This window comes from Xyrauchen texanus, chromosome 28 (assembly GCF_025860055.1).
Source record: "Xyrauchen texanus isolate HMW12.3.18 chromosome 28, RBS_HiC_50CHRs, whole genome shotgun sequence".
Lineage (NCBI taxonomy): Eukaryota > Metazoa > Chordata > Actinopteri > Cypriniformes > Catostomidae > Xyrauchen > Xyrauchen texanus.
The window spans coordinates 36,532,134-36,557,489 of NC_068303.1; the positions used below are offsets into that span (position 1 = coordinate 36,532,134).

The 25,356-nt window shown below is 38.6% G+C and overlaps 2 protein-coding genes and 1 long non-coding RNA gene across 3 annotated transcripts; 2 read left to right on the forward strand and 1 right to left on the reverse strand.

The window, feature by feature from the left end:
- Positions 1 to 4,652: 4,652 nt before the first annotated feature.
- Positions 4,653 to 14,082, forward strand: LOC127621761 (cholesterol 24-hydroxylase-like; the record flags this gene model as incomplete). Its single annotated transcript, XM_052095484.1, has 13 exons — positions 4,653 to 4,711; positions 4,938 to 5,019; positions 5,096 to 5,169; positions 6,365 to 6,451; positions 6,528 to 6,666; positions 6,967 to 7,123; positions 7,513 to 7,584; positions 7,653 to 7,725; positions 7,817 to 7,901; positions 7,988 to 8,098; positions 11,485 to 11,573; positions 12,076 to 12,142; positions 13,696 to 14,082. Coding segments are annotated over 13 exons (1,248 nt in total), but the record flags the coding sequence as incomplete, so codon positions are not given.
- Positions 14,083 to 14,585: 503 nt separating this feature from the next.
- On the reverse strand, positions 14,586 to 22,481 carry LOC127621762 (uncharacterized). Its single transcript, XR_007967897.1, has 3 exons — positions 22,333 to 22,481; positions 17,031 to 17,253; positions 14,586 to 16,943 (listed from the first exon to the last, which is right to left on the reverse strand). It is a non-coding gene; the product is annotated as an uncharacterized LOC127621762 (long non-coding RNA).
- Positions 21,335 to 25,339, forward strand: LOC127621758 (zinc finger MYM-type protein 1-like). Its single transcript, XM_052095478.1, has 3 exons — positions 21,335 to 22,009; positions 22,740 to 22,799; positions 22,931 to 25,339. The coding sequence occupies exons 1-3, from the start codon at positions 21,928 to 21,930 to the stop codon at positions 24,358 to 24,360; spliced, it is 1,572 nt and encodes a 523-aa protein (XP_051951438.1). The 5' UTR covers positions 21,335 to 21,927; the 3' UTR covers positions 24,361 to 25,339.
- Positions 25,340 to 25,356: the final 17 nt, after the last annotated feature.

Consider the following 25,356-nt stretch of genomic DNA (forward strand, 5'->3'; position numbering starts at 1 on the left):
ATAACAGGGATAATTCCACCCAGAGCAACCTGGAGTTAAGTGCCTTGCTCAAGGACACAATGGTGGTGGCCATGAGGATCAATCCAGCGACCCTCTGATTAACAGTTATGTGCTTTAGCCCACTATGCCACCACTCTTGTTAGGTGTAACAGACCTATTAGAAAATGTTTATAGCTGTGCTGATTAATTATGCAGGATATTAAACATGATCATATACAATATCTGTAATTATTAGAATAAATATCTATATGGAATATGGAATATCTGGCTAAATACAACAGAGAACTGGTGACATAGTAAGCCTATAATGCTATATTAAACTCTTGAATTAAAAACATGGACAATCCCTTCACATTTTGTAATTTCATTTGTCCCCCTGTAAAATATATTACAAAACGCAGGGCTCATAATTTAGTAACTTCTCTTTACATGGGTCAGTAAACACTCAACAGCAAAATACTTGAGAAAAAACTTGCATCAGTCCAATTGCAACAGCCAGTGTTATCTAGTTGAAAACGCATCTTGCATTTTCTGGCATTTTCTCATTGACAAACTTGGATAACTTAAAATACAAAACAGCTAAATATAAAGGGATCAGGGGGAGGAAAGTGCAGATTCACTAGCTTTTAACCAGCAAGTCAATTCGCACTGGATTCATTTTACATGGTGCGCTTTATGGTAGGTAAAACACCCTGTCATTTTTAGCACAGAAACCTGCAGTCCGAAAAATGACTGGCTGTAGCAGACTCTGCCTTCACTAACAAGGAGGAAGTGAGAACCGGAGTGAACAATCAACAGAACTTTAATTTGACATACAACACTGAACTGAAACATAACGACACTGGCATGTGCGTCTCTCTCTCTCTCTCTCTCTCTCTCTCTCTAGCATCCTGGCTCCTCTTTATCCCCCTCCTGGCTGACTTAGTTGATTCAGCACCAGGCGTGCACCCTCATAGCCCAGCCACACCCTCATCCTCGTCACACTCCTCCGTCACCCGATTCAGGCTGGAGAAACCTCCTACCTTGAGGTACTTCCTTCCTCTCCCTTCCTGGAGGGGAGGTGTTGCCCTTCCAGCCTTCCTTCTGCTGGCAGATCTCCCTCTTTGGACCCTGGAATAGACAAGGGGAGGGAGAGGGGAGGGGGAAAGAGCAGGGAGGGGGGAGTGACAGAAAACGACTGTGTTAGAGGAGAGAGAGAGAAATAAAATAACACTCCGGTCCCGAACCACACCGCCATTCAGTCCTCGACCAGCTGGGCAGCGGTCCTCCATGATGCCAGGCAATGGCACTGGACCTCGCCTCTGTAAAATGGCAGGTAAAAGAAGGGCACACTCATAAACCTATCGGTCCAGAGTGGAACCCTTTGAATAGAATAGATTGCCCTTTGAAGGTCTCTGCGTTGTTCTGTCTTTTCTGAGCTCTGAACTAAACCAATTATTGTTAATTTACACTATTTTATTATTGTAAATTCATTCCATTATTAATTTTATCTGACTCCAATTTTATATTAATCTGAGTCCAATTTAAGTTTTCCTCTAATTTAGATTAAAGCTCAAATAATTTCTGATCATTCTTTTAGTATAACATTTTTAGGTTATTGATTACTCTAAATCCTCTTATATTTATTGTACTCCTAGGTGGCTGTCCTACCTGGTTCTCCTGAGTGGTTTTCTCTATCCTACCTGGTTCTCCTGAGTAGTTTACTCTATTTAAACTCCAATATTCTAACAGAAATTCTTTAAATGGCTTTCTCTTGCCCGGCTATATCAGGGGCATTTTCTCCTATTTTAAAGCTCCAGTATAGTTCTGTTCTAATGTTCTAATGACATTCAAACTGAAATTCTTTAAATGTCCTCCTCCTATATTAAAGCTCCAGTAATTAAATGAGGAAGGAATTTTCGGAGGAATACAGAATAAATAAAATAATAAAAATTTATTTTATTTATAATAAAAATTTATTTTCCAGCTTTTCCTTAAATATCCAGACAGAATAAACATTGTGTAACAAATGGTATTATCCTTTGAACAATAAGAATTTGGGGGTGAATAGTTTCTTGACTTCCTGGGATTTAACCTTATTAACATACAGGCTAGGCAGGGGATAGAGAAAGAAAGGCACTTTCAATGCAGAAATAATACAAAAGCAACTAATAACGCATAAAATTAACCATAATGGAAATTTTACAACTAATATCCATACTAGTGACGGATAATGTTTATTTGTAGCGCAATCTTTGTGGTGGTGTAGTGGTCTAAGCACATAACTGGTAATCAGAAAGGTGCTGGTTTGAACCCCACAGCCACCAACATTGTGTCCTTGAGCAAGGCACTTAACTCCAGGTAGCTCCAGGGGGATTGTCCCTGTAATAAGGGCTATGTAAGTTGCTTTGGATAAAAGCGTCTGCCAAATGCATAAATGTAAATCTTTGATTGGAATGCACATTACAATGTGGGAACTTTTTGCATAACCGTCAGATAAAGAATACTCAAAAATATGTACAGTTTGACACATTCATAATTTACATTCCAATTTATTCAGTTACAGTATATCATTAACAGTATATCGATGCATGAGCGAAATCCGGAAAACAAACTTTCTAAGCAGTGAGTGGACAGTTTGATCACATGTCAATTTTATTAATTTAACTTATGAACTAGATAATTTTTAGTCCATTTTGAAATTTTGCTTTATGAAACAGAACTATACCAAGAAAAAAATGCAACAGTGCAACAATTTTAGCCCCTGTTTTGGAACAAATCAAACAAGCTACAGATCTCATCAAGCAACCAGACAAAACTAGACAGCTTCTTTAAAGGTGCTGTAATAATTTTTGTAATTGGGTGAATATAGTCACAGTGGCCCTGATATCACATGAACATCACCCGGACATCTATCAGATGTGTGTGTTTACATCTGGAAGATGTATTTATTTGCTCATCTGCAAATATGTCTATAAGATATGTCAATAAGTCTCGGATGTCAATAAGACATTTAGCAGATGTCTTAGAGACCCTTATGATTTAGAACGTTTGTAAAGATCCCACGGAAAGTCGGCTCCACCTGCATGTCACCCGGCTCCCAAGAAACCCAGATCAATCAACAGCATTTGTGTTCTTATGTTGAATACAACGAAAATGTCTCTGTTAATGTTGTAACCTCCATTCCCTGATGGAGGGAATGAGATATTGTGTTGATGTAGTGACACTAGGGGTCGCTCTTGAGAGCCCCAAACACCTCTAATTTCATTGAGAAAAGGCCAATGAGAATTGGCGAGTGGAATTTGTATGCCACGCCCCCGGACATACGGTATAAAAGGAACTGAAATGCGGCCACTCATGAGGAGCCAAGACAAGGTCTAGTACAGCGTCTACCTCCCACAATGCCACAACGTCATGTAGTTCCCCACTCCTGGGGGGGAGTGACGTAACTAGCAGGCTGTGTCAGCCGCAGCCTTTTCTCTCTATGTTTTTTCACCACAGAGTATTAGATTTGGCTGGGGGCCAAATCTAATACTGCTAATACTAAAGATGTATACTCAGATGTATTTGGCTGTAGAGCATCGGGGAAGCTCTACAACACAGTGACTGAGGCAGAGGAGCTCTGTCCACAGGGAGACTGTACTGCTGAAAATTAATCACAGGGGGTTAACCAACACCTGTGGAGCACCTATCCCAGTACAGGGTATATTAGCACCCGTAGAGGGTCCAGCTGCAAATTCCTCCACCAAATCTGGATTCAAGTGTTCATGAACTCACATGAGATAAAGATGTACCTTTACATTTATGTATTTGGCAGACAAAAGCAACTTATCCAAAGCAACTTACAGTGCACTTATTACAGGGACAATCCCCCTGGATCAACCTGGAGTTAAGTGCCTTGCTCAAGGACACAATGGTGGTGGCTGTGGGGATTGAACCAATGACCTTCTGATTACCAGTTATGTGTGTTAGACCACTACGCCACCACCACTCCACTATCACACCATACACAAATGAGTTACAGTGAGGCACTTACGATGAAATGGGGGCAAGCCGTAAACGTTAAAATAAAATATGTTTTAAAAATAGGCTGATGGCCACAAGACATAAACAGTATGTGTTAACATGAATTTAATGTTTTAAAATTGGTTACTAACCTTTTCTGTGTAAAGTTATATCCAATTATATAACGTAATTGCCATGACAACATAACATTGTGATCCCTAAAATGATGATAACAATTATGATTTAAACAACTTTACAGCTTAAATAATACACAGGTTTTAACAGAAGAATTCATATAAGAATTAACAGAAAGTGCTTTTATAAAATTATAAGCTTTCTGCCTTTCATAACCCTCCAAACATAGGCCCTATTCGCTCTCATTGTAAGTGCCTCACTGTAACCTCAATCTGTGCTTTTGTAACTTTTTGGTGTTAAAATACTTTCTCCTAGCCCAGCTATGCAGAGACTGCCAAAAGTAAGGCATTCAAGGGTTAATCTTCTTACTGTGACGCTATGAAAGGTTTTCTCAAAAGAGAGAATAACATTGACTGGACCAATGGCATGAGTTGGGGGTGGGACTATCTGTTTGTTTAATCAACGAATTAAAGGGCAAAGTCAGAAAGTTGTTTTGAAAACAATGTTTATTTATTTTAAGTGAATTTTGAGTTTATCAAGCATTTCCATTCAGGATTAAATTGCACGTAAAAATAGTTGGATGGAAGCCCAGGTAATGTTTCAACATAGTACTCTATATGTTTGTTTTAAACAATAATGTTATAATCATATATAATTATATTATTAACCACACTTTGTTTCACTTAACAGAAGATCTTTTTTTAAAACTTGAAATTAGATACATACATACATAACATACATAACATTACATCCATTCCCTAAAGGGGAAATTAGTAGAAAGTATTCTTAACAATTCGTTTTTTATTCTTGTTTTAAAGGGCAGAAAAATATGGCCCTGTCTACAGGCTAAACAGCTTACATATTGTCATGGTCCAGGTTTATTGCCCTGAGGCAGCAAAGGTAAACATTAAACCTTATTCACATTCATAATACGTAAACGCACAAACTAACCACATTTTCTGCCCTGTTTTTGTAGACAATCCTGATGTCACCAAAGTATCCCAAAAATCCCTTTGTCTATAAACGTCTCTTTAACTTATTTGGAAAAAGGTAAGCTTTCATTTGTTCTGGGTTATTCATGAAGGTGATCAGGGCCATTTCTAGGCATATGCAAAAGGGGTTGCCAGTAGGGGTCTCGCCTATGGCGCCAAAATGGTGCCCTGAAGGTGATACCCAGTTAGTAGTCTATTGTCATTGCCTCTGCTTTCATAGCATCAGGCTACATTAAAACACATTTGCAAGGTATTCATCATCGGTTAGCTTTGAGAGGAGGCAAAACATGCCATTGTAACTAATGTTTTTTTTTTTATTTTCTTACATGTGATGTAGTTCTTATTCAATTATTGTCTTAGTTATTAAAATTTTGGCAAGTTTATTTGATTTCATTCTTAAAGAGGTAATAAATTCTCAGTCTTGAGAATTATTACTACTGAATTGAATTAATTGGCATATATGACATAAACAGCTCATCTGTTTATGTCAAATATGTCTATTGAATCAGTTCATACACAGTTTGTTTTGAAATGTTAGAAACAAAAAGCCTTCATAAAGTTTAAAAATATGACCCTGAAAATCAAATGTTTGCTTGTACAATCAAATGCTCTCTGCGATGAGAATGTCCCTACCCCAAATACAAACTGCCACAGACTTGCAAAGGCAAGAAGCAAATCATGGTTTTGTAAATGCATTTTTTGTTTATGAAGACAATGAAACTTAAACATAAAAGTTCAAGTGAATGGTTAAAATTTGCCCAGGTGTTTTACAGAAAGTGACGAGTTTGAGGAAATGCTCAATACCCACTTTTCAGTCTGTGTTGGTGTGGTTCATGGCTTACAACTCTTTTATGAAGGATTTTATGAAAAGTCTATGGGAACAATTAATGGGCACTGTTGCGCTGTATTTCTCCTACTCATTTTAATAGAAATTGTACATCTCTGCTAAATAGACTTTAAAATGTTTAATGAAAAACCAACATTCAAAGCATGATTCTTATTTTGTTTTAAAATTTTGAAACAAAAGTTTGGTTTCACCACAACAGTTAGCACTGTTGTGCTATCAAAGCCTGTTCGGGTTTACAATTTTTTTTTTTAAATATATAATTACACAACTTTAAATTATTTGGTCTCAAATAGTTAAAAGTTATACAACAATTGTTCCATTCAGTGACTGTTTTGCAGATGCTTCTGTGTACTGTGTTTATGGGTTTTGGTCTGCCAGTAAATAGGTCACATCACTCAATCTTCAGGTTCTTGAGAAACGGGTTGGTGACTGTTAGAGACCATGACACTTGGTACAGACAGAGACGTATCATGGATCCAGCCTTTAGCAGCCAGTGAGTCAAATACAGAACATCTATGAGATACTGAAATGTTCTACTGCAGTACAGCTGATGCTCTCTTATCCATCAGATACTTACGAGGCATGATGGGAACTTTTAATGAGATGTCAGAACGTCTAATGGACAAACTGGAGGAAAAAGCTGACAAGAAAACATCTGCTGTCATGCACGACCTGGTCAACTGTGTCACACTCAACGTCATTGCCAAGGTTTCACCCTTCTTCCCTTTAAATCGCCCCACCTGGGCGATGGAGAATTTTGCTGTCAACAGTATTGAAGCAGCTTTGATGTAGACGAGGTCTGTGTTAAAGCACCTGTTGATCGTAACTTCCTGGGTTTATTTAGTCACATTTTTATCAACAGGCAATAGATCTGTGTTTAAAGGGTATGGTGTATTATATCAGAGACCCATTTTTTACGGTAAATTCATGATTCTAAAAATGCTTATGTCATCCTTCCTCAAATAATATAGGTAAATGTGTTAAACATTTGTATTTGTGGGACCTCAGCTTTTCCCTAAGAACTGGAAGATGGTGGGACAATTTAAAGATGCTGCTGAACTCCTGCGTAAAACAGGCAAGAAATGGATACAAAAAAGGAGGACAGCCATGGAAAATGGCGAAGAAGTCCCCAAAGACATTCTTACCCAAATTCTCAAAACGGCAGGTATGTGGGTCTTCACTGCATAACAGACAGTGGAAAGTTTACTGTGAGCTAGCTGAAAGCTATTGCTTGGTAATAACAAATTCACCTCTGCAAATCAAGGCCATACCAGTTGCCTGATAATTCAACCTGCAGCAGATTCATACGTCTAAAGTGCTGTTCACACAGAATGCATTCTTGCATTATAATAAGATTATAATCTTCAAAAGATTAACTAATTTTAACTTGACATGCCATCTTTAAAATGTAGCGCTCATTGCGCAAGGTCTTGAAAATAACAAAAAGCAAAAAGTGAGATGTGATGCAAAGGTTGGTGCTTAAAAATAGCACAGATGGATTACAAGTGCACATCCTGGCTGTACAGCATCTAATGCTTTTAATTTTTTCTACAGAGGAAGAAAAAGCTAACAATGCAGAAGATCATGAGCTGATGTTGGACATTTTCGTTACTTTCTTAATCGCAGGTGAGTTAATATGTTTTTTTTTCCCCATAAAATCTGGCGGTTATAAACAATGCTGAATTCTTCTGCAGGACAAGAGACAACAGCCAATCAGCTCTCATTTGCAATAATGGAATTAGGGAGACACCCCGAGATATATAAAAGGTAAAACACTTTAGGGACACGTGGACCCCTTTCATCTATCTGGTATTACAAGACTCAGTTCAATACAATTTAATTTCTATTCAATTTCCAGGGCTAAAGCAGAGGTGGATGAAGTCCTTGGGACAAAAAGGGACATTTCAAATGAAGACATAGGAAAACTCACTTACTTGTCTCAGGTTGGTCCATTGGCAGAGACATCCTGTTCCACCACCTGTTCAGTCATAAAGAGTGTTGAATGGTGATCATCATAATGTTGTTGCAGGTGTTGAAGGAGACTTTGCGTCTATACCCATCGGCTCCAGGAACATCTCGCTGGCTGCCTGAGGACATGGTTATTAATGGTCTGAAAATCCCAAGAGGCTGTGCTGTTACTGTGAGTATTCTTCTCCTCATACGTTCTTCAGTGCTTTACTTTTTTTCTTGAGTTTTTGAGATTTGAGTTTTCCTAATACTGCATGGCCATGTACACACTGCAATGTTTTGGGTGTGACAACCACATTTATTTGCAGGACTGAGTCCCCTAAATTATCATTCTCTGTGTACAGTATATGGAATATGAGAAGGGGCACGAGTAGCCATGCCAAAGATCTCTGACAAAGTAAAAATGCCGTTGCCATGGTCCAAGCAAATGTAAAGCTCTTTTTTGAAACCACTACGTTTAACCACAGTGCTATGCAATACGCCTTATGCATGAAGTCAGTGGGCATGACCATGAAGTTTTGGTATTTTCATGCAAGCATGTGCTGCTAGGCTTAGTGGGTTGCCAAAATAGTGTACACAAAGACCAAGTGATATACTGTAAATGAAGACAGCCCGTTCATAAGAAGTTGGTAGCATTAGAAGTATATTAACAGTACATTTAAAAGACAACACAAATTATATCTTACTTTATTTTGCACACTAACTGTGTACTTCTTAAATGTACTTCAGCTGAAGTGTACTTCAGCTATACCTCTATGACACCCTCTTATATAAGCATGGAAAAGATAGTGCTCTTCATTACTATTTAGATATAGGCTCAGTAAAGTATAAAGAATGTAGGCCAGTTGGTCTACTGACACAACACCATGGCTAGTATTAACTGTAATTGTCAGTGACATAATTTTATGTTCAACTGCAATTGTAAGAGTTTGGCATGTACTTTGATGCAGGGTTGGACTGGTAATCTGGCATACCGGGCATTTTCCCGGTGTGCTGACACACTTTTGGGCTGATGAGGGGTGGAATGTCCATCGGGAGAACCGAGCAAGCCGGTGTTTCGGCCGCAAAACGTGCTGAATGGGCCGCCAGAAGCAACAATGAGCCACCACGTTATGCAGAACGGACCACAGAACGGTGCTGCGATATGCAGAAATGGACAGCAGACACAAAACACAGACACAAATGAATACAGAAATTTCCCACACAATTAAAAGAAAATAGATTAGAGAAATAAGCCCAAATAAAGAAAATTATTATTAAACAAAAATAAACATACAGAATGCAATATTGCTCAATGAGCATTACAAACATACACCCAATAGGAAGAAAACACTTAAAAGAAAATACTAATTCAAACCACATGGGCTGCAACCGCAACTTAGCTCCTTGAGCCAAACAGGACACTGTGACTTCCCACAAGTCCAATGCGGTTCACAAAGCTGGCATTTAGTTCACACACAGGCCGCAATAACTGAAAGGCCAGAAGTCCTTAAGCGTACAGAGAAACGCTGGCCTCAGGAAGATACATATTTACAATAAATATGAATTCTAGAACAAACAATCATATGAGAAATGCTACATACCAAGAATGCGAGGAAGGATCAAACACAGATCAACACAGAGCAAGTCAGAAACATGCACTGTAGATGGAAATCAAACATACCATTTGTCATATGTAAACCTACCCCGGTAAGGGGAAGGTGAGCTCATTAATGCGAAATCAAAATTATATTCCTAACTGTGGATGGGCAACGATCAAACCCCCAATGGCCAGAAAACAAATGCTCTCCAAACCCCACTACAAACAAGCAGGCTAACGTTAGTCAGCGCACTAAACACAAGCGTTCATTAGCCACATATCTGATAGCCTTACCTCCCTGACAATGATGTGTAACACCAAAAAAGGGGTGGTTACTCAATGACAATTCCTGGTGGAAGAACGCAATCTATGGCTGTGTCTTGTTTCGAAGGCTGCGTGCTAGGTATGACGCATCTTTTAAAGGCTGCAGTATACCGAGCGTCCTCCTTTAAACAAGCCTCGTTTAAACGATCTTCATAGGACATATGGAAACGGAATGTAACATGGTTGCTATGACAGAACGCCACTGTTTAACAAGTGTGGGCGCTTTGAGTGAGAAGGGAACAAATTACCTTTAGAAGGGAATGTATGAGGTACATTTTAGGAGAGTTATAATGACGTAAAGAGAAAAGGAAATATATGTTACAGGTGTACTTTTAGTCTAATACTTTATTTTACTTATATATTCATATAATTATACATATATACACTCTGCAACCATCTACTGAGGTACTTCAACTTGGGAACTTGGTGCCCACGAAGGATATATCTCATGCATCCTCTGAATTCCAACGAAAGAAGGTCCCATTTGAAGGCTGCATTCAAAGAGTCCTAATCGCTTTTCTTAAACGAGACAGCCTCGATGACGTATGCAGCCGACAAATGCAACCTCCGGAGGATGCAGCCTTCCAAACAAGACATAGCTTATATATACTCTTTCCCCAATGCTAATAAGCCATTGGAAGATCAGACAATGCTGCCCGACTGATTAATCATCAGGAAAGGGAGGTGGAGTTACCAATTACCCTGCCACAGTAAGATGACATCATAATAGCTTGTAATGCAAAATAATGAGATCTTTATAATGACAGAGCAGGCTGCATGTACGAAAATACAGAGAAATATCACTTCACACTTCCACAGTACATTTTATAAGATATATTTTATATAATAGAATTTTCAAAGCTCTTTGATTTTTTTGTGGGTGACATGAATGGAATTTTATGGTTATTGAGAGATATACCTCAAAAGCCTGTTGTAGCATATTTGATACATGGATTTCAAATGGGGTTTTTAATAAAGTAATATACACATTTTTAACCAAGATCAGGTTGCTTATATTCAGCAAATACTACTTTTAAAATATCAGTTACAATATAATCATTTCTGTTACTTTTACTCTATTAAAATATGCTGTAATTTATCCCAGCATTAGTCTCTTTTCACGCAAGTTCACCACCATTTTAAATAGATAGATATAAACATTGAAACCACTTTTATCACAAATAACCACTAGATGGTGCCATAAACATGTGAAACGTACATACCATAGCTTGTTTGGCTCATCAGCTTGAACAGAGAGTGAAACAGGAGCCGTCAAATGTTATGGGGTTAAAATGTTGAGAACTATAAGTATGCCATTCATAGGTTAATTTTCTCTAAACTGTAAACAATGTGGCGCTATAAAGATTCCTGTGTTTGTATTGAGTGATCTGCTTACAACAAAGTAACTCAACCAATGGCTGTTTGAATAACTGCAGACGAGGGGCCTGTTCAGCAAGCTGTTTTAATAACATTGTTTATTCCTTTCGGTGGTGCTAGTGGTCAGAAATGACATACTTCAACATCCTGAGGGGAATGGCCAACCCAATTTAAATTCCAACTCATGAATTAAAAGTGTCGGTTCTTCAATTCAGAAATTTGCCCTACCCTGATAAGTACATTAAGAATTTTAACCACTGCCAACTCTTTCCGTACAGCTCAGTACTTATGTCTCCTCAAGAATGGATACATTTTTCAAAGATCCACTCAAGTTTGATCCAGAGAGATTTCATGTGAATGCCCCAAAGTAATTACCACCAACAGTTCCATTTTGCCCTCTTAATGAGAAATGGGTCAGGAAGGTTAACTAATGGCTGTAACAATCTAACTAATCGACTAGAGCTTTATGTTTGAAACAAATTCACTTTTATTTGACATTTACTGTCATGAATCAAATCATCTGCTGTGAGGAATGTTCACATTAGACTTTGATATGTTTTGTTCAATAAAAGGTTAGAGCTATTTAGCCTATATATTTGTTGAACATCTATCAGTTACCCCATTGAAGGACTGCACTTAACCATATATCGCTAAGAAACTTGTCTGATTGGTGTCTGTTGCACATGATCTTAAACCAGCCTAATATATTGGACTTATTTAAAACTAGTCATTCAGACAACACATCGACTTTGAAAATTCATTGTTTTTTGCACATCTACTACTCTAAACATGTTTTACCAGTTACTACTGTATGTTATCAACATTACAGAAGCAAATATGCTTATTTCAGTTCTGTTCTTGTACAACAGGCCTTATTACTGCTACTATCCATTTGCACTTGGACCACGATCCTGTCTAGGACAGGCCTTCTCACAGGTGATGAAACATTCACATTTGCACCTCCTTTGCTACTTGACAGAATTCAAAAATGTCAGGGCCTACTTACAACGATGACACAAAACATTATGACCACTCACAGGTGAAGTGAATAACGTTGATCATCTCCTAACAGGGCCACTTGTCATGGTCTGGGTAGATTAGATGGTAAGTGAATAATCGGTTCTTGTAGTCAATGTGTTGAATGCAGGAGAAATGGGCAGGAGTAAAGACCTGAGCAACTTTGACAAAGGCCATATTGTTAAGGCCAGATGACTGGGTCAGAGCATCTCTGAAACAGCAAAACTTGATGGGTGCTCCAGAGGTGAGTATCTACCAACAGTTGTCCGAGTAGGGGACAAACCACAGACCAGCGACAGGGTGTTGGGCGCCCAAGGCTCATCAATGCACAAGGGCAACAAAGGCTATCCCGTCTGGTCTAAACGACAGAAAGTCTAATGTGGCACAAATCACAGACAATTTTAATGATGGTTAAGACAGGAATGCGTCAACACACAGCATATCGCACCCTGCTGCATATGAGGCTTTGTAGCTGAAGACCAGTCAGAGTGTCCATAGTCGAAAGCGCCTACAATTGGCTGGACCTTGGAGCAGTGGAAAATGGTCGCCTGGTCCGATGAGTCCCATTTTCCTTTATATCATGTGGACAGCCATGTACGTGTGTGCCTCTGGGCAATGTTCTGCTGGGTCCGGCCATTCATGTGGACATCAATTTTACAGGTGCCACCTACCTAAACATCGTTGCAGACCAGGTACAGCTCTTCATGCCAATGGTATTCCCTGATGGCAGTGGCCTATTTTAGCAGGATAATGCACCCTGCCACACTACACACATTGTTTGGGAATGTTTGAGGAACACAATGAAGAGTTCAAGGTGTTGCCCTGGCCTCCATATTCCCCAGATCTCAATCCGATTGAGCATCTGTGGGATGTTTTGGACCAACAAGTCCGATCCACGGTTGCTCCACCTCGCAACTTACAGGACTTGAAGGATCTGATGCTAATGTATTTGTGCCAGATACTAGAGGACACCTTCAGGGGTCTTGTAGAGTCCATGCTCAGCGGGTCGGTGGTGTTTTGGCAGCACCCAGAGGACCAACAGCATATTAGTTGTTCATAATGTTTTGACTCATCAGTGTACACTTAGTCACTCCATGCATCTTGATCGATCATATTTACATGTGGCCACATAAATGTGTCTCCACAAAACAGATATAAACCTGATCTACTATATCGCATTATATGCAAATATAGTTCATTTCCGTGATGATGGTAATACCTGAGCTGATTTCACAGACAGTTTTGTTTCTCTATGTTTGAGAGTTTGCATGTGGCCTGAACAACCAGAAGCATTTACACTTGGCCGAGTTGTGCCTTGTATATTTCTCATTACATCCATCTCGATCTTGGAGGGCATTTACACATCAAATAGCAATCTCATCAGTAAAAATGTATGAAGTGACCAAGTGTAAATTCCCACTATCAGATGATGTCCTGACACCATTGTCACTCTATTGTGTTTCTTCATTCAGATGGAGGCAAAAGTTGTGCTTGGCAAACTGCTTCAGAGATTCGAGTTCAGTCTGGTTCCTGGACAGTCGTTCGACATTAAAGACACAGGAACTCTGCGGCCCAAGAGTGGCGTGATCTGCAACATCAAACACTGCACACAGAAATTCTTCTAGGTCCAAGATCTGAATATTTTTGACAAATCTTATGTACTGATCTGTTTGCCATCAAACTCTTGTCCATTATTCAAAAATGAACCTGAACACAGAAGTTTTAACAACTTCATTTATGTGCCACATGCACTTATTAAAATGTATTCTGTTACTACATAAACAGTATACAATATTATTATTTTATCTTACCTTGTAAACCATTCAGAAAGCTGTTTTAATACACTACCTATTAAAAGTTTGGACACACTTGACTGAATTAGTTCGTGATCATTTATTTAAACATTTTGATCTAAAGGCTTATGCTCAAATGCTTGAAATTAGCTCTGTAGACAAATATGAATTTTTCCTCATTCAATACTGTTTGAAAAGAATAAACACCTCATTTAGTTGGTTGAGAGATTACCCAGAGTGTGGAGAGCTGGAATATAGACAAATTTACAAAAATAAGCATTTAAGAAACAGTGAAGTTTTCAAATTCATTTTAATTTTGAATACATTTATGATTTAATTAATATTTTAAAACAAATATAAATGAAAACTAAATCTAAAATCCATAATAAACACTCCAGGTGTTTATAAACCACAGTCTAATTCTTATTCAAGAAATCTGGCAAAATTAGGCAGGTAGGTCATTGACCCAGTAACATAGTTGTTTTTTCTTAGAATAGTGTGAATGGGAGAAGGCTATCATCTGTCATCCAAAACCCTTCAAAATAATGTCCGGATACCAAGAATTACGGGAGACTTATGGGACATTAATATTTGATAAACATCCTGATATAAGTAAAGATATGTGAGCAACCCAAAAATCAGCGCGATCATGCAAGTCCTTCAGGAGATCACGGAATGGGCTACATATATTGTGTTTTTCCTGTTGTTTGTTGTGTTTATCACATTGCTGCATATTGTCTGTATTTTTGACATGTTCATGAATCAGAAATATGATCATATACCTGAACCTCCAAGAGACAAGAAATTAATTTATATTTAATATACGATTATATAAAAGATAGACCAATTTGTTTTATGTTTAAATTATATTTTTATTTACATGTCAAATTAATTATTCATAGTTTTCTGCTTGGACATACAACAACTGTTATTAAAGCAACGAAATCTGACAGCTTTATTCACAACTTATTTCTGCAATGGTAAGAGTCAAACACTTTTATATCAACCCATAATTCATTATTTACAGTACATTATTATTTATTATTATGGGACTAATATATTTTAGAGTTGAATTAGACCTCAAAAAACTGCATGCGCATATTAAGTAACCATTGTAATGAAGGAGGTCACATGAGCAGGATCTAAACGCAGATTCTTTAATAACAATAAGATAGAATACATTGCAGGCTATACGCAGAAACAGAGCAAGATAGTAAACCAGGAAGTAAAACAAAAGTAAACAAACAGGACAGGAACCGGAGCATGAACAGGGGAGAAATATTAACAACAGACAGGACATTATATACATGAGGATAAATGAGGTAACAGAAGACTGGTGAAAACAATGGGGAACAGCTGGTAGCGATTAGGACAAGGAATCATGGGAAGTGTACTCCAGGGGAAAACAGATCACGGATGCTAAACACAGGGCATACAACAGAAAATCGTAACAGTAATACTGTGTTATCACTTTATGTTTGGTGATATTGCATTTACTTGCATGCACACAAACAATGATGATATAATCATATATAATCAGGGTTAATAATCACACTTTGTTTTTTTTACTCAACAGCAGGCATTATTTTTTATTGAATTAAAAGTAGATAGATACAGCATAGTGAGACACATTATTGATCTTCAATGGAAAATTTTCATTACAATGAGTCTTTATTCTTGTTTTAAAGAGCAGAGAAATATGGCCCCATCCACAGGCTTAACAGCTTGCATTTTGTCATGACCATGGTTTATTTCCCTTAGGCTACAAAGGTACATATTTCATCTCATTAATGTTCTTAATAAGAAACCACAGAAACTAATCACATTCCCTGGCCTGTTTGTGTAGACAATTCTGATGTCACTTAAACATCCCAAAGATCCATTTATCTACAAACGTCTCTTTAACATGTTCGGAAAAAGGTATGCTTTAATTTGTGCTGTGTTATTTATGACGGTGATACTCTGATAGTAGTCTATTGTCAATACCTCTGCTTTGATTGCAACAGGCTACATGAAAATTAGCAGAAGTCCATTATTACCATCTAGACGTTTTGTGTATTTCAGGAGCCTAAAGTAACTATTCGTTAGCGCAACACTAACTTCTAACCCATTTTATGGAGTTTCTTCACTTTCTGTCATCCTGTTTTCAACCTTCACTGTCTAATGGTGACCACATTGAGCCAAAAATAACATTCAATTGAAAATTTGTTTGCTTATTGTGAAATTAAGCAAACAGTGATGGTTCTGCTATGGTTTCTAACACACTTGGCAAAGAAATTTGCCTATTTTAACAAAATAAAATAATTCCCTTCCTCAAATTTGGAGACATGGAAAAGCTGCAGAAATACACTATAATGCAAAAGATTATATTTATCTATTAATAATAGGTTTCCTCCCCCTCTAAATATTTTTGTTTTATTTATTTTCAGTCAAATCAATTACAATTTTAATTTGTACAAATTTAAAAGTTAAATTAATAAAATTCAGCTAAATGCATACTTTTAAGACGGCATGCCAAATTTACAGTATTTAAACTTTGAACAACAAGTCTCAAGACCTCTTACTCTATGTGCTGTTCCATTCTGTTGCGCTGTGTCTAGCTGTTTTTAACGCAAGAATGTGTCCTGTGTGAACTGTCTGCTCTCTGTAAGCTGGTACAAAAATGATTTATTATGGACTTAATGTCAGGTGGCATGATTAAATCTATAATTTATTTTAAATGTGTTATTTTGTCATATAATTAATAAATTAGTGTGTTAAATTGACAGCCCTAATATGCAATTGTGTGTATACCATTGGTTTTGCTCTACCAGTAAATGATTTGCATCACTCAATATTCTCAGTTTCCTGGGAAATGGGCTAGTGACAGCTGCAGAACATGGCATCTGGTACAGGCAGCGATGCATCATGGATCCAGCATTTAGAAGCTTGTGAGTCAAATACAGAACGTCTGTGAGATACTGAAATGTTCTACTGCAGTACAGCTGACACTATGTTATCCGTCACATACTTACGAGGCATGATGGGAAGATGTCAGAACACCTGCTGTCATGCATGACCTGGTCAACTGTGTCACACTCAACGTCATTGCCAAGGTTTCACCCTTCTTACTTCCAGAGCCGTCGCAATGGGGTAGGCAAGGTAGGCAGTTGCCTAGGGCCCCCAGCTGAAGGGGGCCCCCGATGGCCACACGGTCGTTTAGGTTGTGTATCTGCCCTCGTCAAACAGTATCAACCACTGTAAACAAACCACCACAGTAAGACAGCGCTATCACTCAGTACTGTGCTCCGTGAATGAGAGGGGCCCCCCAAACTAGAGGAATTCCCCCTATGCAACGACAAACACTATGAGTGCCCTAATCACTGTAATGTTGAAGTGACATCCACCGTCGCGCACCCCCCATCAAGTCCCCCACTAGCAGTCAGTGGAAGAGAAACTGTCGTTCCCACACTCAGCGCTACGCGGTAGTAGTGGGAAGTTTGATCATTTTACTGACTCGGATCTTTGAGTCTCGTTCAGCAAAATGAACGAATCTTTTTTCGAGTCATTTCGTTCATTTCAGCAGAATATAATTAAATGTCATGTTAAATAGCCCAAAACATCAAGTAGTCTACTTACGAAAATGTTGATTCAATTTGAAATAAATAAATAAAAATAAACTATAGGGTAATGCAGCCAAAGCCAATTTATAAGAAACCGAAATGTTAATTTATTAATTGGGTCTTAAGTTTAAGCTATTGCAGTTAGTTCACCTCACCTCCTTTTTCTCCGCCTCTTGTGTCATCGGGTTCGAACTTCAAAGCGTTAAAAATACTTAGTTGTCGATGTCGACTCGTCAGTGTCTGTGTGTGGGCCGTGTGGTGTGACACAGCAGCCAATGCACTCACTGACTGCATGCACATGCAGCATACCGGTCCGGATCCGGAAAGATAAATGATTAGTTCAAGTCTCGACTCTCGAAGTCTTCGGGTTTGGGTTCGGCCGGGTCCGAGTCTTTCGTTCGTCCTGTCAGTCCCATAGAGACTATGCTGTCAGTACCGGAAGAGAAATGATTAGTTCGTCTCTTCGGTTCGAGTCGTTCGTTCTTCAAGTCAGACTCACAAACCCATAGCACAGCACTATGCAGAGACAGAAATGATTAGTTCATCTTTCGAGTCTGAGTCCTTCGTTCTTTTGTCACGTGACAGCCCTATTAAATACTTAACCTAGTTCATAATTCACATCATTCTTACAAACATGTTGTAGTTAGTTTTTTATTTGATTTTTACTTTTACAGTTACATGTTACGTTTCTGGTCTCAAATTGTATCTTTTTTCATATGTATTTGTGAATTTCTGTCATGAAGATTCTTTTCTATAACATTGAATGTAGTAATGTAGAATGTAGTATTCATGCATTTTTCCATTCACTATGTTTTTTAGTCCATAAAAATCACCTAAAAAGTCTACGAGTTGTTTTGTGAAAAGTCACAGTATATAACTTAAATATGCAGTTATTTAATAAACCTATGAAACCTACACCTTTGTAACATAGCTTATTACAACACTGTACACACTATATTGACTGGATGTTTATTGTTTGTTTATTTTTTGCCAACAATGCTTTAAAAAAATTGGATAACTATCCAAAAGGAATTAAATAAAAATAAATAAAAAATAAATAAGAATGAAAAGGACACTATAAAGCCACAGAGCATAACCATATAACTTAAATCACAATATAAAGCCTAACACAATATTGCACAACAAGCCAGGCTTTTCAAATAAATAAAAAAGAAATAATTTTAAAACACACTGTGGCTATATATTTAGGGCCTGCTTTAAGGCATGTTTGCATTCAAAAAACAAGCTCCCGGACCTTGGCTGGGCTGAGCCTGTTTCTTCTGTCTGAGATAATCTGCCCAGTCTTAGAAAATACTATTTCAGATGGTACAGATGTGGCCACAATGCAAAGTCTAGCCTTCATGACCTCAGAAAGGCTTTTATAAACAGGTGAACATCTCCTCCACCATGCCAGAGGGTCTGATGTACGGGGTAAGAGTGGTTCCATAAGGTAGGCCCGCATCTCAACCATAGCATCTGATGTAGTTGAAGAGGTAGCAGAAGGCCTCAAGCTTGCTACCCTCTCATCAAAGTCTTCCCAAAACATGGCCCCTGCACTGGAAGTCACACCAGAATCTGGAGGATTCTCCTCTTCACTCTGAGTTGGGTTAATAGCTGCTGCAGCTGTTGTAACCCTCTTCACAGTCTATTCTGCTGCCTGGTGGTTGACAAAGGCTTGCTTTTTGAACCTTGGATCCAAGCAAGTTGCATCAGCAAGCTTCTCAATGAGCTCCACTCTGCCAAACCTTTTAGTCATTTCTGACATTAGGGTGTCCACTAGTTTTTTAACAGCTTCAAATCTGGATGGATTCCTTTGATTCCGGGCAACAATCCTCCGAAGACCTCTGGTCATCAAAATTATTTTGGAGGCAGTCACAAACCTACAAAAAAATTTACAATTGTTTACATACTGTACATATAACAAAGCCAAAATCAATATTACACATAGAAATACATGCATGATTAAGAAATATAGAGTTTAAAATGTGTTTTTTTATATGAATGATAATCAAAAATTTAAATTTAAAAAATACTTACTTTTCTGCTCTCACTTCTGTAGTGACCTCCTCAAATGGATGAATAATATCCACGATTTCTCTGCAGATTTCCCATTCATCAGGCTGACAAGGTTGGCAGAGATGCATTAGTGAGAGCCAGGGTGGAGATGATTGGCTCTTTGATTTCAATAAATCTTTTTAACATATAAAATGTTGAATTCCACCTTGTGGCCACATCCTGTTTTAAGCGCAGCTGCTCTTGACCCATCTGTTTTTGCGTGGCCTTCAGCTTATCTGAAGCAACTGTGCTTCTATGGAAGAACTCAACAGTTGTCTTGACCTTTTGCAATATTGCTTGGACCTCTTTCGGTGCAGCTCTCACAATGAGGTTCAATAAATGTGCAAAACAAGGTACGTGATCCCAGTGGAGGTGGTCTTTCAGGGCTGAAACAATGTTGCTGGCATTGTCTGTGACACAGGCTACAATTTTGTCAACCACACCCCATTCATTTGTAACCCTGGTCAACTCACTTGCCAGGTGAGCAGCAGTGTGTCTGTCTGTCAAGACAAAGCAGTCCAGGAGAAAAGAGGTCATCTGAAAGTCCTCTATGAAATGGCAAGTCACAGCCATGTAACTTGTGGTGGTCACAGAGGTCCAGCAGTCTGTTGTAAGACATACAGCAGATGCTCTCTTGATTGTGTCCATGATGTCAGCTCTTAACTTCTCAAACAGCCTAGGCATTACAGTTTTTGTTAGAGTTTTTCTGCTAGGTAGGCTGTATGATGGGTCCAGAAGATGTGAGTATTCCTTAAAGCCCTTATCCTCCACTATAGAAAAGGGCTGAAAGTCACAAGCAATCATTTTGACCAGAGCCTCATCTAGTTTGCTCTGTTTTAACGGATCCATTGGACACATTATGAAACTACTCATAGATGTTTGCTGCTGTGGCCTCCTTGACCTAACTGCTCCTTGGATGGTGGTAGGTGCTGCTGGTATACTGGATTCTGCAGATGAGGTGCCAGCCAAAGAAGTTGAATATCCAGCAGAAGAGGTGCTGGTGGTGGACACAGCTCCAGCTGCTGCAGGGCCACCATCTTCAATCTCTGTTCTAACTTGTGCTAACAGCACAGTTGGATGTGAGCTTTTCAAGTGTCTTCTCAAATTTGAAGTGCTTCCTCCTTTAGTAGAAAATTTTTTCTTGCAGATGTTGCATTTTGCCTCAGTGGCCGAAGTTGCAACAAAATGAGTCCAAACATCACTCCTTTTCTAGAGCTCAACATTGTCCTGATCTGTCTCTTCTCTGCTCCTCACCTTGCGCAAAACAATGGGGGATGGGTGTGAAAGGGTCACTATCCCCTTGGTGACAGCCTTGAGTGACAGTTGCAATTCATCTCAACCATTGGCTAAACTCTTGTTTGAACCAAACACACATTGTGTATGTGTGTGTGTGTGTGTGTGTGTGTGTGTGTGTGTGTATGTATGTGTATATATATATATATACACACGTTTTATATATATATATATATATATATATATATATATATATATATATATATATATATATATATATATATATCTCTAATAACAATAATAATAATAAAAACTAAAAACATATTAACAATAAAAAAAGAGATGGACAGGGACAATAATAAGATGGACCTTTTTATTTTTCAGATGATGTTTATTGTACATATATTTTGATAATTGTATGTTAATTCCCAACATATAAAACAATGTACATTCAGACGCAGTCAATAATACGAATCTAATGTTTTATTTGATGCGAGATACCAGCTGTCACGTGACAAAAGAACGAAGGACTCAGACTCGAAAGATGAACTAATCATTTCTGTCTCTGCATAGTGCTATGGGTTTGTGAGTCTGACTTGAAGAACGAACGACTCGAAACCGAAGAGACGAACTAATCATTTCTCTTTCCGGTACTGACAGCATAGTCTCTATGGGACTGACAGGAAGAACGAAAGACTCGGACCCGGCCGAAACCGAACCAGACGAACTAATAATTTCTCTTTCCGGTACTGACAGCAGCATAGTTTCTATGGGACTGACAGGAAGAACGAAAGACTCGGACCCGGCCGAACCCGAAAACTCGCGAAAGATGAACTAATCATTTATGACTTCATGTACCTTATGCGATGTTGCGCGCATGCGCGGTCAACACAAAATGAACGAATCACTCTCTGAGACAACTCGGTAGTCCCGAGTCATATTAAAGATTCGTTCAAAATGAACGAATCGTTCATGAACGACACATCACTACTACGCGGGCATTTAAATTTAAAATGTTATCATGATGAAGCGCTCATACCCTTCAGGATTTTCCAAAAGACAGAGAAAGAAAGAAGAAGAGGAAAAACGCCAAAGACACAGCGGTAAGTAAACCATTATTATCTCCAAATACAACTGTCTGACGTGTTTTTCACATCTCTGCGAACAAACCTTGACATCAGTGACCAAACACAACGGTAGATGTGAGCGTTGTTAGAGGGTGAAAAACTATACACAACTTTGTTCTGTTTGCAGAATTTAAGCATAAAATACACACTAGACAACTTCTCGCCCCTTCACTGTTGTAGCTACAGCGTTTGAAAACTTCCTTTGAGCTAAATCCTCTTGATGCACGAGCCCAGATTACGATTGCATGATATTTTTTGCCATGTATAAAGGCAAAAGCTAGAGAAGTGTTGTCACTTACTCTTGACGGCTGTCTGCCCGCGGCTGCGGTCACGGTAAAAACATTGTCAATTCCAAACAAAATTAGCTGGTCCTATGACTCCCATGCAGAAACAAAATAATCCATCAAGTCCGGTTACATTTTAGGTGTACACAGGCTATCAATTTCCGTTGGTGATGTTTCTATTCCATCTGGAGAAAAATGCCCTTTTTCCTTCGCGTTTGTGCTTCTATTCTTCTCCATCAACACATCTCAACACTTTGTACCGTACGCAACAGGTAGTTTTGCGTATGACGTTACTGTCTGGGATGTGAAGTTCTTTTCCTGTAAAGTAAATATCGAATCCTCCACACTTCACTTTCATGATATGCTATGAGAATAACAATAAAATTCACCAAATGTTTTTTTTTTTTTTTTTGCTTTATTAGGTGCTTTGCTTAAATTTCTGTCTGTGCCAATTGATAATGCCACCTCTTCACAAGCTGAAGGTATGTGTTACATCTAAAATAATATTTTTAATTACTTATATTAAAATTAGTATAATAATAATAATAACACAGTAATAATAATAAATTATTATTATTACTATTAAAAATCTGTATTTAACTATTTCTTTTAGGCTGTGATGGAACTTCAGATGTCAACGCTCGAGACCCAGCCAGGAGCAGTCAATCATCATCTCAGTTTGAGACTGACTGCGCCCCACTACTTCTTACTACCTCCACCTCCACCACTCCAGCCGAAGAAAGCTCCTCTACTTCTCCAGCAAAAGATACCTCTACTGCTCCTGAATCTGAAGAGGCTGCACTTACTGCAACCCTCAGTGTTGATCCTGGGTTGTGGCCAGACGTAATATATGATGAAACTCGTTGTCAAATTGTTAGAAATGGACCAGTTCAAATTGTGGACTTTGATTTTCCTAAAAACGCTGAAGTTCCACCGAGAAGGTTCACAAAAGACAACTTTAAGATAACGAAAAAAATCCAGAGGTCATGGCTTCTGTATTCTGTGAGCACTGATGCTGTATTTTGTTTTTCCTGTTTACTGTTTAGTAAAAGAGACAACGCTCTAAGCACCCATGGTTATTGTGCATGGAAGAACCTCGCACATCACCTTAAAGAACATGAATACACAAAAGCACACACAGAGTCAGTGAAAAAGTGGCATGATCTACAAAAAAGTTTGCTAACTCAAACTGCCATCGACCAAACCTACCAAAATCTCATGCAACTTGAAATTGAACACCAGAAAGCAGTTATACACAGAGTCATAGCCATTATCTGTCACCTGGCTGAACAAAACCAAGCCCTCAGGGGTACATCTAATGTACCATTTGATGATCGCAATGGGAATTTTCTGTCACTGGTTGAACTCATGGGTCAGTTTGATTCTGTGCTCAATGAACATTTGAAAAGAATTAAAAACAAAGAGATGAAAGTACACTATCTAAGTCCAACTATTCAAAATGAGATTATAAATTTGGTAGGAGAGAAAATCATTGAGGAAATAATGCGAAGAGTTAAACTGGCCAAGTACTACTCTGTCATAATGGACTGCACACCAGACCTGTCACACAAGGAACAGCTGTCATTGGTGCTTAGAATAGTAAACTGTGAAACATCTGTTGGAGCAGCTATATCGGAGCATTTTGTTGGCTTTTTTGATGTTAAGGACACAACCGGAAGAGGGCTAACAGAGACTCTAGTAGGCTTCCTTCAGCAACATGGGCTCAACATTTCTGACTGTCGCGGCCAATCATATGACAATGGTAGCAATATGATGGGCCACAAACAAGGTGTGCAGGCCAGAATTTTGCAAATGAACAGCAAAGCTCTGTGTGCCCTGCAGCAGTCACACACTAAATCTTGTTGTTTCAGATGCAGCAAAGTCATCTGTTATGTCTATGTCCTTTTTTGGTTTGCTCCAACGACTCTACAATCTGTTCAGCTCTTCAGTGCAACGGTGGGCTGTTCTCAAGCAACATGTCACGCAGTTGACTTTAAAAATGTTGTCAACAACCAGGTGGGAAGCTCGAATAGACAGTGTTAAAGTGTTGCGTTACCACCTACCTGAGGTTTTGGAAGCACTGTCTTGAAAAGAGGGATGCTGAAACATTGTCCACTGCCAAAAGTTTGCACAGTGAAATGAACACATGGCGTTTCCTTTTATGCACCATTATCTGGTACAATATTTTGTACCAGATAAACCACATGAGTAAACTTCTGCAGAGTCCAAATGTTTCTCTGGAAACACTCAGAAGAGAAACAGAAGGTGTGAGAGGTTATCTTATGCAGTTTAGAGAAAGTGGGTTGTCTTGCTGTCAATCAGATGCAATGGACATTGCAGAGGAACTGAAGATTGAAAAAATACTTCCTGCAAAGAGACAGAAAAGAACACCAAAGCATTTTGACTGTGACTCAGCAGCAGAAGAAACTCTACACAGTCCAGAAGAGGCATTCAGAAGGGAATTCTTTCTCCCTTTAGTAGACATAAATAAATTGCAGTTTTCACTTGCAGTTTATTGCAGAATAAACTGCAAGTGAAATGCAAAACCTTAGAGAAGATGCTTCATGACATTGAGGCAGAGGATTTAGTTTTGGAGGTCAGATCAGCCATCCATACCTTTCCTGATCATGTCTCTACATGCCCACAAGACATGCTGAATTACATTTACAGTGAGGACATGCTGGATTTGTACAGCAATCTCAGCATAGCACTACGTCTCCTTCTGACACTTCCTGTCACTGTAGCTTCTGGAGAGCGAAGCTTTTCAGCTTTGAAACTGATAAAGTCCTACCTCAGATCATCCATGAGCCAAGAAAGACTGAGAGGACTGGCACTTATATCAATAGAGTGCAACATAAGGAGGTCATTGAACATGGAAGATTTGGTCACTGCTTTTGTGCGAGCTAAAGTCTGCAAGCGTTGCTAAACCTCTTAATTTTGGATGGTTTTACAAAAAAATCCTTGTTGTACAAAGTTGTCAAAATAGTTTCTGTTATACACCATTTTAATACCTTTCTTTTAATTCAACATAAATTGTTT